The sequence below is a fragment of the Embiotoca jacksoni genome, unplaced genomic scaffold, assembly GCF_022577435.1.
Source record: "Embiotoca jacksoni isolate LCO1_2020_lvr unplaced genomic scaffold, fEmbJac1.0.p SCAF_10, whole genome shotgun sequence".
Taxonomy (NCBI): domain Eukaryota; kingdom Metazoa; phylum Chordata; class Actinopteri; family Embiotocidae; genus Embiotoca; species Embiotoca jacksoni.
Genome location: NW_027185230.1, coordinates 8,428,256 through 8,445,930, shown reverse-complemented (window position 1 = coordinate 8,445,930; position 17,675 = coordinate 8,428,256). Strand labels below are relative to the sequence as shown.

Here is a 17,675-nt window from a genome sequence, read left to right as displayed (position 1 = left end):
CCCCTCTATCCCTGTTTTCTTTCTTACCACCTCCTGTCTATGTCGTCCCCCCTCCCCCCCCTCCCTCCTCTCCCCCGCCCCTCTCCTTCTCCTTCGTGTTTCCCTCGGTCCACACCTCCTTTCCTCTTTGCATCCCTTCTTCCCTCCTCCCTTTGTCCCACCGTCCAGGTCAGAAGAGGGCCTGTCAGACGTTTCCTGTGCAAGGCGCAGGACCGGACCACACCTTGTGAGGGGGATTTCTGAAACTACTGACAGTGACGCCCCGCGGAGACCCGCACACCCATGTCTGCATGTGCGCACGCACGCGCACGCACGCACACACACACACACACACACACACACACACACACACACACACACACACGGTGCTTCTGTCCACAATCAAAATAGATGTTTGTTTTTGAAAATAAGTTGTGACAGCGCACTGTTGAACTTGCTGTCTGTGGTATTAAAAAAAAAAAAACTTGTGGGAAAATTGTTGAGATCTTGCAGTGCTTAAATGTGTATTTTTACATATTCTGAATAAAATCACAGTGACTGTCAGCGGCAAGCTTTTGTAAATCAAGTTCTTGTGTTTTGGTATCGGGCAAAAATGTGTTTTTTTTTGTTTTTTTTTTTTAAATCATTCGCAAAACCCCCCGGGGCCACGTCTCTGCTTTGGAGTATGAGAAAGCTGTCAAATCTTGCATTACTATTGGTCCCAGTAGAAATCAAACCACATGGCAGGGGTTAAAGACTCGACTTGCCTTATGTTTGTGATGTCGCAACTCAAATCATGGCTGCTACCGCTACTGCTAGTGTCGATTTGAAAATGTTGACAGGTGTGCCGAAACAAACTGAGGTTTCACGGCAAATTGTCTCCGACAGATCTCCCTTACCGCGCTGTCGGTCAACTGTGACGTCGGACGATGTGCCGGCGACACGCGAGCGTGCGTGTGCGCATTGGCGTGTTCCACCACGTTCCACCACGTTCCACAGGCCAGCGCGTCTCTGAATTGGCTTCTCATCTCCTTCCGTTCAAGGTCGTCGATACGCGTGTGCGCGCGCGCGTGTCGGCAGCAAAAACATACTTTTGCTGTGCATCTCCGAAAACGACCGCGCTGGTCTCCCTCCAGTCCAGGTCAGAGGCAGGAAGTGAGCCGAGAGAAAAGGAGGAAGCAGAAGCCAGTGCTCTCTGTAGCTGCAGGTAGTGACCCTGAACTCTGACCTCCAACCTCACTCTGCATCAATCTGACAAAACACAGATGTGCTAATATGGCTCTAGAACCCTGATGTTTCTCCGGCTACGGGGATGTTAAGGGCAACTGTTTTTAACAAACTTGAAAAAAAAAAAAAAATACATGAATATCCGTTAGTATAATTTATCTCTTTATTATCTGACAACAACAATAACAGCATGTTGCTTTTGTTCACTTATTACATTTACAGAGGTGGTCAGGAAAGCAGGATGGATTCGTGGACTTTGTTCACACAAGCATCCATCCTTCTTTCCTTTCATCAAGCCGTCTGACAAAGATGGAGACGCAGCTGCTGAAAAGACTGTTCGGGCATGAACCCTGTCCAAATCCAACCGTCAGATTTCCCACTTTAAACCCTTGAAGTATCGTTGGTGTACCCGTCGTCACGAGCAGTCGGGCCGTTTTTGGACGGAGCCCATGACTGTAGAAGGTGACAGGTTTTCTAGAGCTGCCTCACCAGCTCCAGAAGAACAACCTGCTGCCATGTTTGGCAGGCTCCAGTTTACCCTCGATGGCCGGGTTGGCCTCAGGACGAGGTCTGGATTGGTAGGGGTTCTCCGGGAGGGCCCGCGAGGTCGCCACTTTGGTCACCTACGAAAGAAAAGGAACAAGCACGCCGTGACTTGTCGGACGTGCGTAGTGCGAACACGTTCAATTATCACAGCCCTGCAGAGGCGCTCGGTGGACGAGCTCGGTTTTAAAGCGCTCGCTTCTGTTGAAAATGCGATCGACGCAATGAGATGAAACACGACGGCTATCTAAGATGATAGGGAATTATACAGTGGGTGTGTTGAATCGATCTCTGGCTAGGCGGTAAACATCGAGTGTGTAAAGTCTGCTATTGCCTATGAGAGATCTGATAATAATAATAATAGAACGAGCAAACAGTCTTTCTTCCACTACAGAGAAAGGTTTAAAAACCAGTTAACAATCGTATCAACATAAATACCTTTTCCGAGAGCTGAAATGATTAGCTGACTAATTATTTATCGGTAGACAGAAAATTAATCTGCGTCTATTCTGAGAAAGAAAAAAAAAAAAACACCTAAAATGAACAAGATCCAGCTTCATATGTGTGAATATTTTTCTTTATGATAGGAAATTGAATTACTTTTGACGGACGAAACAAGCACACCGAACTCTGACATTGATCACTAGGAAAAAAAAAAAAAAATCACGCATATACCCTGAACCCCTGAGAACTTGTTCATTTCCATCCTCCTCTGGCTTTTAAAACTCTTCCCTATGTCGTGTTTTACATCCTCTCAGCTATTCTTTTTCACTACATCCGCCATTCTCTCCTCTGTTTGGTCCACCCTTCACACTCGGTGTGGCACCTGGACCAGGTCCCCCCCCCCCCCCCCCCCCCCCACCGCCCCCCCTTCTCCTTTGACCCCTTGCCTTGCACCAGAAATCTTTCTTCTATCTATGTGTGTGTGTAGATATATATATATATGCTCTTATATATCTCATATCATTACGAACATACGAAACAAAATCTTTTCATTTTTCATGAGCAACCAGAAAAACTCAACCAGAGTTGACCTGGATGTTTTTCGTTGTAATCTGAAGGTAGTTCTTTTGTTTGCTTGATCAGGTGATTTGATTCAACTGACTGACGAGTGCAAAACAGCCAGAGAGTTGATTACAGCCATTCACAGATTCTCAGGTTTGTTGTCTTTTTTTATTGGCAAATAAATGTAAAGAAAATCTAAAGTCTAGATCAGTTCTGTCTTCTTTTGATGGCAGACACTTAATTGGTGTTTGCTGGAGTTATGCAAGCCCCTTGAAAATGTCAGTTTTATGGAATGAAAAAGCAAAGGAGTGTAAAACACGTGATTTGCTGTAGATCAGGAGCTGTAGATGCACGAGACCGCGACGCAGATGCAATCAGAGTCTCTTGCACAGCCCACAATCAGCAAGAATAGAACCCATCAACCAGGCTGCTCACATTGTACATGCACACTCAATCTCTCAACAATCTCACCTTAGACAGATCTCCCAGGTCAGGTCTCTCCCACCCCAGTTTGTCAAGGACGCAGCTGTCGAAGCCTCGCTGCTGTTTACGACACTGACGCAGTTCTGCCAAGTTTGAATAATCCAGACAGGTCCAGTACTCCGTGAAGGACTCGGCACAGTTGCCCTTGATTTGCCTGAAAGGCACAGTGCAGACAGATGTTTGAATCGGAATCAAATATGCAACAGCAGGATTAAAATAGTTGAGTACAGGCAGCCGTGATGCACGATATTCAAGGTTTTCCCCTCAAAATACTGATGAGATATTTTAAAAGATATGATGCAGGGCAGGAAAATGCCGGGATTATTGAAGGGGAGAAAAAAAAAAAAAAAAGCATAGAAAAACTTTCACTGACTTGTGATTTATGGCAAGTCAGTTTCCACTTGTCAAAAATAAAAGGCTCTGGGCAGGTTTTCATACCAACAACTGTTTAAATGCTCCTGAAGGTGTCTGGCAGTTACCATGAGCACCGCAGAATCAAACCAGGCCCCTGCTGTAATTACCTCTTATTTAAAATCTATCCTCATTATAATAATTGCAGGTACTTCTCTGGAGGTCATGTGTGAGAGTGTGTGTTAGGAACCAAAACACGACCTGTTTGATGCATACTCACAAAAGCACCTTAGTCACAGCATACGCATTGGATACAAGTAACGTTCAGTCTACTAACTACTACTCGTGAAACCTTCAGTAAACACAGACACAGCAGTTGAGAGTGAAAAATGCCAGACCACTTGCTCAATGGTTTATAGACACAATAGGCTTCATGGGTGACTTATTCAGTTTCTAAAACTAACAGCCCTTTTTTTCAACTTAAGAAATGAAAAATGCTTTAAAGTGTTCTCGACATTGTACTTTATCTTGTTGATTTATTATGCTGTTTGGCCAAATAACAACAGTTTATTGATATTTTGGAGAATAGATCAACTCTCGTTCAATAACCAGAAAAACAAATCTGTTGAGAGACTTTCATGAAATTCAAATGAATATAAAATTAAATTGACCATAATAAAGTAAAAAGCAATGCAGGAATATATACTGTCTCGATAAGATAACGTAAATGATCCAAAAATACACACGGATGTATGATTCGTAGTCTGACAAATTATATCTACACAATGGAAAGTAACTTTTCAGATATCTGGCAACATCACAGGAAAGTTGAAGTCATTGAAAGTTTGACCAAAAATCTGTTGTGGGTAATTTTGCTTTCATAAAAAAAAAATGTTTTTGTTTGCAAGGAGGTGTCCTTTACTACAATATCAAAAAAAAGTTTGGTTCGAATCATCCTACCACACAAATTACACATTCATCCTTTTATCCTCAAAGAGACACTTCTCATTCACCTCCATCCCAGACAATACAAAGACAAGTAATCCTTACCAGCCTTTTCGATTCTACGTTTTCATCACTAATTGTAAATTACAAATCATTCTACAATATTTATGTTCACTGGCATTAACATCCCACTTCTGCCAAAAGAATGCAAATTGGAAAGCTTACAGGCACGACACGACACAGAAAAGGAAACTTCCTAACACTGAAATTTGATGGATAAACTTAACAACTTTAACCTCTGGAAGAACAGCAGTCCAACAGCAGTATTTGCAACCACAGAGCACATTTTCTACCCACATGTCCATCACAGGTGCACCTCCTCCGACCAGAATTTCACATGGACTCTCACCCGCATGACTGAGTCAGCCACATTATTAACTACTTTCTAGCCACAAGCACACTCTCGATCGGATGGCAACAGTGGAAAAGCCTCACGCCCTGAAATTGTAATGCTGCCCAATGCCCTTGCCCAGAATGATATTCTGTCAAATATCATGAGAGCATTTCTTCTTAAAGTTGAGGGGAAAGGAAATATGAGTTCTCGAAGCTCATTGTTCCTTCATGCCTTACTATTTAATTACATGCATTCAGGGACGTAAAAGACACACCATGAACTTCAAAATTACACCAATCAATTCCTGTGTACACACGATTTCTTGTTTTAATAAAAAAAAAAATTCTAGTTTATTCACATTTAGTTTTACACTTCTTTTTGCCTGAATCTATTCAAAATCACAACGAATAAACGGACAGACAATGACTTCAAACGTTGTTTTCACTATTACCAGGAGTATTTGGCACCAAAAATATAGAAAGCCCAGGATGTGAGCTACCTGAAGAAGTTGAGAGCACACTCATTGACTTTCCTCCCTTCCTCTATACACTTCCTGGGGTCCTTCTCCTCCCAGCGGCAGAGCATGAACTCCTTGTTGGGTTTGTCACACTGGGAGCCATAATGGTGGGCAGCCGCCTTCAGCACGGCAGACGACACATTTATCTGGACAGCAGAAGAGACCGGAGACAAGGAAAACAATTAGAAAGGGCTAAAAAATAAAAACAAAACAAAAAAACCCACATTTACTACCAAATACCAGACACACTAACAAATATGAATTTAATTGTTTGAAGTACACGGTTAATGTTTGTGTCGCATTGAAACTTGACATGTAAGAGAGCAAAAAGAACGGTGAATCAATTGTATGTGCGTCCAGCAGAGAGACAGAATCACTGTAAGTGGCGAAACATAACTTTGGGCACCAGGAAACTTTTCGGCTGAATCCTACACTGTAACTGTACACTGCTATGGGCATCTTACGCAGCCCGGAAGTTGTGTTTTTTTAATTTATTTTTTATATATAATAACAGAAATATAAAACCGTTTATGGGGCAGCGATGAGGTCCGAGCTATTTCTCGGAGAGCAGCTATTTATTTGTCTTTTCTGCATCTCCGGGAGTGCTGCCAGTGAATTGTGTTGAAGTCCTACTCATCCTTTCTCCACATAAACGACTGAAAGCGTGTCCAAAATCCGTAGCGTGCTCCTTTAAGTGTATTCAATATTAAGAATGACTTATTAGTTAACTATCTTCTTGGGCTTTCTTTATAAGAAAAATAAAAACAAATTAAAAAAAAAACAACTAATTTGTGAGGTGCTCAGAAACACAACTACCACCGTGAATACAAAACAGCGTGTAGCAACGCAGTGCGACGATAATAGAGGGGAGGTAAAGATATCATGTGGTGCATCGTATTTGAAATAATCACACAACTATTATTGACATTAAAAGAAACGTGAACGTGCTTCTCCCATAACAGCGGAGCTGACAGCCATCAGCTGACTTGAAGGACGAGCTCAAATGTGCCAAACAACATACAAACCGGGCAGAGAGTAGTCCCGAGACCGTCCTCACGAGGACGTGTGGACGGAGGACGTGTGGACGGAGGACGTGTGGACCGTCAACAGTGTGATACGGACTTTTGTTAACCAAAATGAACGCTGACGTCGTTTACTGGGCTCAAGGTGGCCAACTTAAAAAATACCAACAAACAAAAAAAATGTTCACCAGCTTCACTTCGCACACAGATTTAATCGCTTGCTGATATATTATTGGTTTATGTTATGTTAAAAAAGGAGGCAGGTAAAGCCAGCGTGGAAAGTTAAAGGAGATCTTTAGCCACACAGGAGCTAGCCGGTTAGCTCGCCAGTTAGCAGGCTAGCGTGTCCCGTCTTAATAATGTTATATGTTCGGGCTTGCTCACCTCATCCACTTTCAGCTCCTGCAGTGGGGGGACCTCCAGTGTCGTGGGCATGGCTGCGAGCCTTTACAAATGCTAAAATCAAACACCGCTGGTGGAAAAACATTCAAGGTCCTCGTCTGGCTCCGGGACGAAGCGACGAGACCGCGAAGAAGGTCAGTTTACTGCGCCTGCTGATGACGCGGCAGAGAGGTCGACCCGTAAGCCGCACGCGCATGCGCATTTAATGAGATGTGAGAACGTGGGATTTGCGTTGGGACGAACTTGTTTGTTTTGCCAACTTTAATTCGTTAAAATGTTGACTTGAAATGAATTAAGTGTGGAAAAATGTCTTATTACTTTCGATTCTGAGTAGTTTAAGCAAATAACATATTATTTGGGCTGACTGTTTTAGCGTTACCATGGTAACCGTACACACACAACCGCTGCGCTGTCTTGGTCTGCGGTATTAAATACACGGTTGGTTTGTTTGTTTGTTTGTTTGTTTGTTTCTATATAAAAGAAGAAAGGCCAAGTCAGGATACTAATGGAGTTCGTTGGAAGCAGTTACAAAGGAGATACAAAAAATGGCAGGTAAAGGAATAGTCGAAATATATTTATATTTATACCGTATCAATAAAACAGCGGAATTTAAATGACCAAAAACACTGATTTACACACAGTTGGCTACGGAAAGCAAAAACAGTGGGAAGTGCACTCTGTGACGGTCTCCTTTTCCCCCCCTCAGGATGGAGGGGAAAGGACAGTACACCTTTCCCACAGATACGAAGTATGTGGGAGAAATGAATGATGGGATGTTCCACGGCAAAGGAGTGCTGCACTTTTCAAATGGAAGTAAATATGAGGCCACATGGCAAAACGGTATAGCCAAACAGGTGAGGAGTTGTGTGTGTGTGTGTGTGTGTCCCTGAAAGCATGTAAGAATATATGCAACCACATGCATCACTCTGTGTTTCACATTGGTTATAGTTGACATTACATCTGGTCCTTTTTAGCAATCACTCACTGTTATTGTCGTAGTAATTAGGTTTCTCTCATATTTTCCTGTGGATTCTTTATTCTCTTCTGGTCTTTCATGGGCTTTGCCACAGCAGCGATCAGTCCAATTATTATCATCATAGCAGTTGCGGTTCACGTGAGACGATAGCAGCTCTGAACCATGACTAACCTTGGCCCAGACTACCCTGCACCTGCATTATCTGCCAGCCCAAGAAAGCCTACCTCCATTCAAAGGAGACCTAAACCATCCAATAAATGCAGAAATTCAAAACTTACATCTGGTAGCTTATAGCTCATTCTGCAACTTGCGCCTCTTTCGCCAAACAATTCATTTGTTTTCTTTGGATCGCTTGAATGACAAAAGCTTTGGATCTTCAAATATGTAAAATATGTGCATGAATTTCAACTGGATGAAGAAAAGTTAAAAAAAAAAATGATTTCATCACTTGGAGAAAAAAAAAATAGAGCTTCAGTAGAGATGAGCCATTATTAAAGGTATTAGTTATACCTGTGCATCTCAAGCGGTGACACGTCTAAATTATATGTTGAAAAAGGTCTTTACATAAGAGTGGGATGAATCTAGCACAACAACGAGATTATCGGTCAAATTTATCAATTTTACACCTGTGGATGTCCTCCTCTTTGTCTTTTTTCTGTCTTTGCGTCTCTTTGTATTTGATCCCCTGTCAAGTATGCTCTCCCGAAAAATCTATGTTATAAAATTTACATTAATGACATTTTTTGTTGCCTGCAAAGCATACTGTGACACACAACTGAAAATGTTATTGTAATTAGTCCACAGCAACTATTTTCATTTTCAAGACACACACACACACACACACACACACACACACACACACACACACACACACACACAGTGTTTCGGTTCACCCAAAATATCCAAAAACATATTTTTCTGCTTTCCCCTCATGATGTATATCTACGCAGAGAGTTTTGGTTTTATCCGCTGAGGTTTGGAGATTTACATCTCTGAGAGTTTTGTCTCAACCCGAAGACAAGGGGCATTTTAATTCTTTTGTGGTGTTTTAAAGCATGGAAGAGCTGACATTTAAAAACCTCAACAGCAACTTATCTTTCCAGAGACCATGTCTGGGCCATGCAGGATAACCCCCAGACTTCGCATACTACTTTCTATCAAAGGAATGCTTCCCAATGAAAACTGTCAACAGTGAGGCCTATGCTTTATCTTGAGTAACAGGGGCATTGTTTCTGCTCCTGAGATTTTAAAATGTACTCTTTCAGTTCTGTAAGGAGCACGAATTAAATTTCTTTCATTGTCGTACTGGTCCTGCTAGGGTTCCAGGGATGCAGATAGCACTAATTTATGGCACAAAAACATTTACATGGCAGGACGTTACTCTGAGAAGTCTATTATTTTTTGGCTTTTAGGGTGAAGTGAATAACTAACAAATTATCGGGTTTCTCATTGGGCTTCCTCACAAGGGGTCGTTTACCTTCGCTGATGGTCTGCAGTACCAAGAGACAGACTGGGACTACTGTGACGGTTGCGACAAGCGCTTCTACAGCGAGAGGTGCAATGGACTCAGACCTGCAGGTTGGGAGTTACTGATTTGTGTATTTGCTCATTGAGTAAGATGATTTTACGCCCATAATCTCCTAATTCCTGCCATACCTCAAGATAAAAGGGGTGTTAATTGAGAGTAAGAGAGTAATAAATTCAGTGCAAAACAACCCCTCTGCTCATACAGGAAAATCTCAGATCACTGACCAACATCCTCCCCGAGTCATACCTGATGACTGTTATGATTGTGGAGATGGTTTCTATGACCCTGCTACCAGAGTCATCACTTCTTACATCGGCAAATTCCTCAGGAATGCAGGTGAGAAAGGACTGTTTTTATCCCGTGACACCAAAGATATCTGGCCCAACAAAGGTGTCTCTTCATTCATAATAAGTCTTTGCTACAAAATAATCAATATCTTTCAACCTGGATATATTTAGTGACTGCATAAACAAAAGTAGGTGTACATCCATGATCCATAATCCACAAACGAAGCAGGGCTAACTGCATTTTCACATCAAAATCAAAATCTTGTACACATTTTTCCACTAACTTGGTGCCAAATTGGCTCCATCTGAGTGTTGAGTAACATCCAGGCATCGTAGTCCGTTCTGCCAAGGTAAATTAGAAAGATGAAAGACAAGAGCAAACACAAATTTCCATTTCAAATTATGTACACAAAGTTTTATGTCCAGTGAAGTGCCGTTCAGTGATGGATGGCTATATGGTAAATGTATTTATTTAGTAACTTAATGACGCAGTACCATTTGTTTTTGTAATTGACCATAACTAGAGAGGACGTTAATTCTAGAAATCATGTTGCAATTGTTATACTTCAGGAAGAAGTCTTGCCATATAACTTAGTAGCTCTGTGTAAATTCATGTCTGGTTTCAGCAGTTAGATTTTTCTGAGAAAGAGAGACATTGAATTTAATCAGGAAAGACTCAAATGAAACAAAGGCTTAAAATTAGTTCGATGATTTATTTGACGTAGATTGCACAGTGAAGAGCTGATTAGATCCCATCGTGACATTATCATTTTAAAGGGGTTGTGTGATACCCTGAGCTGTTCAGCTGGTGATGTTCAGTAATATCCCCCTCAATGGAGTCTAGACCAAGTGCCAACACACTGTGACGTCACACATTGGTTTGTGAACTGACGTTCTGAAGCCTCGAGTTTGTCATTTTGGCCTTCGCCATCTTGGTATTTTGGAGCCAGAAGTGACCAAATTTGGACAAGTTGGGGAGGAGCGAGGGGTGAATCTGACTGAGAACCCAAGGACGTGATGCCCACCCACCAATACTGCTAACCTAATCAAGCAGGCACGCCCACAAACATACCTCTCTTTGAAGCCTAATAGCTAAATAGTTGTGGAATTATCTGGACACTGATCAGAAGGAGTGAATTTAGCAAAGGACACCATAATGACGTGTGGGAAATAAATTGTACAAAGGTGATGCAGACTATTTGAGCCAAAAGCTTTTTTTTTTAGCAAGCCCTTAGTGGCCCTCAGTGGTATTGCACTTTAACACACTTCCACATTGTCTTTTAGACCCTGAGTCTACGTCCTGTTTTATATACAGTTTGTGGTCTAGACTCTGGTGGTGGTGGTGGAGCAGGGGTTAAGAATGATGCTGAAGATCTGGATGGATGAAATGTGGAGCAGGACTGATGAGCTCAGTGGAAGGATTTGTGGATGCTGGTTCTGGTGAAAACTTTGGGTAAATGGAGTGGAGGACGTTTGCATCGATCTGACACTGAAATAGCAGCTGACGGCAACAGAAAGAGGAACGGTTTTAAATGTGACAGCAACGAAATGATTGGCTCAGAGGCAGAGGTTGTGTCAAAATCTGATCATTTAATAGAGGGAGGAAATCCCTCAGTACACTGATGTGATGAGTTAGAGGAGAGAATGTCAATAAATAGTAGCATATGATAGTCTTCCTGATCTGAACTTTTGCAAAGCTTCATAAAGCTTTACTCACTATAAGCTACTTCCAAACATGGTAAAGCTCTTGCATTGAAATTGTTTCAAGCAGGAGCCTTTCTTATTGCTCATTTTTCAATAACTACTTTGAAAGCACACTGTGGTTACATGTGAAGGTGTTGATAACTATGAACCTGCACTGATGTTACATGGATTATCCCAGTTGTACATGATTGTAGATTACTGCTGCATGTCATCTGATAAGCATGCATCTACAGGCTATACCAGTCACTTCAAAGATTTTTTTTTTCCCCTTATTTCTCAAAATTGGAAAATTGAAGACATGTTTTTCCACTGAATGAGGGCCCAGTTTGGAGCTCCTGATTTGAAGTGAATGCACTCTGTCAGGTGTCCAGATAGGAATTCCCAAATTCTGACATCCTCTGCTCGTCATGTCTCCCAGACAGGATTTTACATCACAAGATGATGTTAGACAGTAAGACAATGTTCGATGATGCTAGCATCACTGTTCTCAGGATGGAAGTATAGAGGCGATGTCAGACAGCCACTACTTTGATCCAAACAGAAATATCTCAACAGCTCCTGAATGGAGTGCCATAAAACTTTATACAGACATTCGTGAAGTCCAAAGGATGAAACCTACTGACTTTGTTGGTCCCTTGACTTTTTCAGAGCTTCGATCAATAATCTTTTTTTTTTTACAGGACATGTGCTGAACAATAGCTTAACAAACTATGGAGACATAAAATCTTGCAAAACTCTTGTAACGTTCGTTTAAATGGCAGAAAGCCTTCAAACTTTTCTGGTGTTCTTCTTTGTTAAATTAGACAAAGTCCAGCGTTGACGTCTGGATTCTCATCTAATGAACCCCAAATCTGTTTTGTTTTCTACATGAATTTGAATGACTGTTTTCTACCTTACAAATACAAACATGTGTCAAGATGTGATTCCTGGCAGACATTGAACATGTGACTCACAAGCTCGCTAAGGTAGAAACATATTTCTGGGCAGAATATTTGTATTCAGATAAGCTACTTGCAACATAATACAGATTAGTTCCACAAGCGCACAAATCTCATTTACATATGTGTAGAGACAGAAGGAAACAGAAGAGAAGATCCACATCCTCGCCAGATGTCATCAGCATGTGCATGTGCCTGAGACAAAAATATGTTTCGCGATTCTTTCCTTGATGTGAGTTGTTCATCATCATTATAGTTCTGGTAATGATTAGTGGAAAGATGGAGGAAGAAGAGATATGGGGGATGAGAACAAGAGAGGAGAAGAAGGAATGTTTTTTTTTTTTTTTTTGGAAGTTAAGATGAAAAAGAAGGGGAACTGAACACTTTCCAACAATACTCTGACTCTCTGTTTTGATTTAGATAAATATGGAGTCAAACAGGAAACGTTTAATTGATGTGTGCCTTTTTTGGCAGCGTTCATGTGCGTGTGTGTGGAGGGATGTGTTCTGTACGAGGCTCGTGCTATGTATCACATACACTATTTAGGACTATGTGTGCTTTCCCTTTTGTCTTGGTATACAATTCTGGAGAAGAATGCTCCTGTATCCTGTAAGGATTTATTTTCCAACCCTGGGAGGTGAAGCCATATTTGTCAGAGTGGGTGTGAAGACTGAATTTATTGCCCCGTGGCTTCCGCCCCGGATGAGGGACTGCGAGGATGATGGGACGCAGGGAAGACCCGCCCTCCCAGTGGGGATGTTAGCTGCAGCAAGAAAAAGGAAGGAGCTCCCCATGAAGTTGGGGATGTTATGACAAGGGAAAACTGAGTCAGTGAAGACAAAAGGTAGACAAAAATGACGCGTATGGAGCTGTCTCAACCATGGAGGACTTACACTTTACCCCCTGGAGCTACATGTTGTTGCGAGGAAATGTCAGGCGAAACTGGATTTACTGGCCAAAACCTGCAAAGTCCTGCCCTCCCTAGATACTGTTGCTAACTTGGACAAACAGTCCTTTTTGGAAAAATGCCAATAAGCAAAACAATAGGATCTGTTGCTAATATTCCCCGAGAGGTTATAGATTATTTTTGGAGTTGAAGCGATTTCTCGTCATCAACGCCTGCGTGTTTGAGGGGGTTTGTCAAGAAGACTGGTGCAGTCGTGAGAGTAGACGCAAAATACCTCCAGAGGGTTCAAGAGCAAGTTACGACATCCAAACACACTCCGTCTGTCCACACTCATTCTCAGCAATTATCCTCCGTATATATACGATGCCATGATTTAAAGCCTTATGAGAGGGAGGGGGGTGGGGGGGGGGGGCTGTGTTTTAGGTTGAAGAGGACGTCGGCTGTTAACAGTGCGGGGTTGAGGGTTTGTTCCACACGTCCAGCACGACAAATGTGAGTCACTCTGGATAAAAGCGTGTGCCAAATCATTTTAATGCAAACAATTGAGTATAATGACGGGATACATGACTGTTCTTATGGCATGCTCAGCCAATACAATGTGCAGTAAATGGTTGAGACTGGGCTAAACCCACGAAAACACATCACAAATATCACTTTACTCTTTGATTCTGGGGAAGTACACGGACGTATTTACACGGGGAAGTGAATCACCAGGTGTTGAGCAAAATGACTCTGCAAGCCAAAGGGATTGATTTTTCTGACCAATAGATGATCAGCGCCCTCCTTGAACTGACACATGAACCCACTGGTTTGGAATCGGTTGTTGTTGCTGTCTTTAAAAACAATTTTCTCCTAAATTGTCCATTACATTTAGTTTCTGATAATATATAAGGGGAAGAAATGGCAGTTACTTACAGAATTATTATTCACAATGCCAAGTTTAGGTAGTTGCACATTTGGGTTAGGGGAGTGGGGTTTCAGTTCATCATCCAAGCCAACATCTTAATGTCTGGTGCAGCTCCCTCCCTCCTTTTTGGTGTGAAGACACTGAAACAACTTCCTTCCAACTTTCAACATTCTTCATGGGCATTAAATTTCTACTTCACTACCGCAGCATTAAGCCATTACCCTGCAGTTTTTCATCTTCTGAGCTCATCTCTCACCTGCTGGGTGAACCAGGGAATCTGAAAAGAAAAAGACATGTCAGTGCACCAAACACTGCTTCTTAAGACTGCTCCACTATACTTTTGCATTGTGTAAACGAGTATTTTATGGCAAAAACATGTATTTATACATTTGTCATTGTTGGCAAGTACAAACTGTGATGGTTTAAAGGTGAGAAAGTTTGATCAATTTGTTTGCATTGCTAATGAAGGGAAGGCAATTAAAATCATCAGGGTCGTGCATGATAGAAACACAAATAACAACATTCTGCTTGTTAAACAGCTCCTGAAGTTCAATAATTCTGACTGGAGTTCTGGTTTGACTTATTTTTTTTCAGATTTCTTTTTAATTAGCATTTTTTTTTATTATGAAGAGTGCGTTACAAGCATTTGGCTCCACCTCACTGTGTCACAACCCGCCCAGCATAATCAAAGACAACAGACTACAACACGAGGACGTAAATGATTATCGTTAAATCTGAAATACAAATCACATAATCAACAAACTAAATATTTCAAAAACAAAGAAGTCGAGAGATTAATTTTATCAGCAGACTTCGGGAGACATATGAGTACTTTTGTTTGTCTTTGCTGATGAAGATTGTGAAGTTTGGAGGTACAGTATGAAACATTTGCATTACATGAAATTGTAATTAAAAAAGAATGATGGAACAGATGCACAGGCCACATCTGCACAATCAAATCTCCACCATTGACTGATTGAATATGTTCTCTCATTACAAACAAACAAACAAGCACACACACAGTCAGTTGTGTGCACTGTTTCTTGCTTGGCAACAGGCTGCTCCAGAAGTAGCCGTGTGTTGCCATATTATTTGTAGCACTTTCCTGTGTCTGGAACGACTGCTTCCATTTGAAACTCTGCACAGAACCAACTCCACACTGAAAACGTTCCACTGCCAAGGAAAACACCTCTGGTGACCAAACCGCGGCCCCCTCCCTTTGTCCCCGTCCAGCCGAGATGTTTCACAGACAGATAACATCAGCCAGGGCACTGGGGAGTGGAACAAAGCCTCACGTCGCCTTCCCTGGAACTCTCGGTTTTCAAACATCTTTGAGACAAAATTTCTGAATAAAACCCTGTGAGCTGTGGCAGATGGATTGATACATTTAAAGCTCTTTCAAACATAGATAGATTTGACTTTATTAATCCCACAGTGGGGAAATGTACTAACGATAGAGACTGCAAAAGCATTGTCGTTTACTGTGATTTGTCATCAAGACACAAAATACAGGCTGATTTGTTGACGATGACGGAGAATGGATTACTTATGTTAGAAGGTTTGTTAAAGCATTCACATTTAGTTTGATTTCATTTTAGCGTGTCCACTTAGAAACCACAAAACGTGCCTTTATTAGCTCACAATGACCCTGAGTAAGTCCACTAAGTTGAGCCTGTAAGTGCAACATTTTTGGGGTTAGGTGTCTTGGTGACATCACTGCTCTCCTGTTTCTATTTCACCAAAGTATCCAGCAGAACTCCATCATCTCTCTTGCAAACCTGTGGTACAAGAAAACAGACTTTACTGATGCTATATTTCTGCCAGAGTATATGTATATGTCTTTGTGTATGTCTTTGTGCATGTGCGTGTGTGTATGTGTGTGCGTTAAATCACTGCCATTAGGCTGGAAGGAAACACTTTTCCCGCTGAGTGTATTTTCAGGATTAAGATAAACAGACTTTAACAAGGTGCCATTATCGCTTCCACACACTCTCTCTCCCATGGACATTGCAAAACAAAAAGTTGTCCATGCAGGAGTTGGATATCAACCAGAAAGTGTGCATTGAGTTCTTCACGGAAGATTAATGTGATGCAAAGTTTGTGACATTTTCTGTGAAATTCTTTTTTAACAGAACCATAGGAAATGTGATTTTTCTCTATTTAGTCATCTAACTGCAATGTTTCAATCCTATCTGGAAGTTAATTGTATTGCCTGACAAAAATCTAAATCACAGAAATGTGCTGCTGTACTCAGCCTGCAGGCGAAAAACCTAAATATACCAGCCACCTGTGCCCTCAGATAACTTAGGGAACCAATTACATGTGACTTTAATCCTGAGATAAACGCTGCTATACAATCTGAAGAGGGCAGAATTACAGCAAATATGAAAATGTCCCAATATAATTATCATTAAGGCAGGTTGTGGGTTGCGGTTAATTGAGGTCAGTCTCATTGCAACACAATGGGGTTCAATAATTACCTTTCACACCAACAAATGTGTCACAAAGCCCGATGAAAATGTTTGCCATGGCAGCGTGTCCGATACGTTCAATTGACCTCTACATGAGAGCAGGTAGAAAGGAGAGACAGACAGAGACAGAGAGGAGGGGGTGTTTTATAGCCTACTTGAAGTGGCTGTTAGTATTGACGCCCATCGCTGGCAATTACACACAATCAGTCCGAGAGCTGCAGACCTGCTCCTCTGTACAATGGGGCCCCGCGTGCAGTGGAACCTGGGGGTGAGGCCCCGCGAGCCGCTCAAGTGCATGCAGCTGCGCGCGCTCCAGAGAAAGCTCACTTCCCCTGCAATTAGCTACTCATTTCAGTTTGGACAACGAAAAACTGGTTTATTATCGGCTTCCCTGGCAGTCGTTTTGGTTACAAAAAAAAAACAGGCGTCCGTTTTTGGGGGTTATTATTTATCGGTGTCTGAAGTGGCTGTAAGAAGTTATTTTCTACTAATTGTCTGGCTTATCTTGCTTTGACAAATTTACCCCAGACTTGAATGGCACTTCACTGTTCCAGCCTCACACAAAATGACCTGCAGTTTGATTATGCAGACTACTGACTATTAGACGTTTGATTTAAACGTTTTAAGTGTCTTCAACAAAATAAGTAGCCTACAGCTTCTTGCTGGGCTCCCTTCACACTTCAACCTGCTGTTTGTATTCTTGTATTCTTATTTTAGCATGGGTACCACGACCAAATAAACAATTTACTTTTACTCTAGACTGTATTTCCAGGACAATTAACAAAAAGAATAATTTCAAATTAAATCTTTCCGACAGATGACTCCGAGCATGAGTGGATTGTACGGACTTGTCGGAAGGCTTGGGATGAGGTTGGTGCCACTAATCCTGAAAAATCTGCTGCAAGAGCTGAAAAGAGCAGCAATATCAAATGATAACACATTGTTTCAAACTGCACTTTTTAGCTTGTGGCCATATTAAAAATAGGCAATGCGATGTCTTTATTTTTTGTGTTTTCTTTGATTTTGTACATTTTATTCCTGTTTGCAGTCAGCTATATATTTCTGAAATTGCAAGGGCTGCTTTTTAGT

The 17,675-nt window shown here is 41.7% G+C and overlaps 3 protein-coding genes across 4 annotated transcripts in view; 1 reads left to right on the top strand and 2 right to left on the bottom strand.

The window, feature by feature from the left end:
• Positions 1-1,355: 1,355 nt before the first annotated feature.
• On the bottom strand, positions 1,356-7,018 carry ndufa8 (NADH:ubiquinone oxidoreductase subunit A8). The gene is made up of 4 exons (XM_069163894.1): positions 6,851-7,018; positions 5,427-5,590; positions 3,226-3,391; positions 1,356-1,829 (listed from the first exon to the last, which is right to left on the bottom strand). The coding sequence occupies exons 1-4, from the start codon at positions 6,899-6,901 to the stop codon at positions 1,692-1,694; spliced, it is 519 nt and encodes a 172-aa protein (XP_069019995.1). The 5' UTR covers positions 6,902-7,018; the 3' UTR covers positions 1,356-1,691.
• Positions 7,019-7,364: 346 nt separating this feature from the next.
• On the top strand, positions 7,365-17,566 carry morn5 (MORN repeat containing 5). The gene is made up of 5 exons (XM_069163879.1): positions 7,365-7,420; positions 7,575-7,722; positions 9,311-9,422; positions 9,577-9,708; positions 17,404-17,566. The coding sequence occupies exons 1-5, from the start codon at positions 7,374-7,376 to the stop codon at positions 17,517-17,519; spliced, it is 555 nt and encodes a 184-aa protein (XP_069019980.1). The 5' UTR covers positions 7,365-7,373; the 3' UTR covers positions 17,520-17,566.
• Positions 13,776-17,675, bottom strand: part of lhx6a (LIM homeobox 6a) — a 23,964-nt gene continuing 20,064 nt past the window's right edge. Inside the window, exon 9 of one of the 2 annotated variants that reach the window (XR_011178984.1) lies at positions 13,776-14,392. The gene's annotated coding sequence lies outside the window, so the exon portion shown is untranslated. Of the gene's footprint in view, positions 14,393-16,629; positions 16,675-17,675 lie in introns of those variants that run through there. The other variant, XR_011178983.1, reaches the window with a different exon arrangement.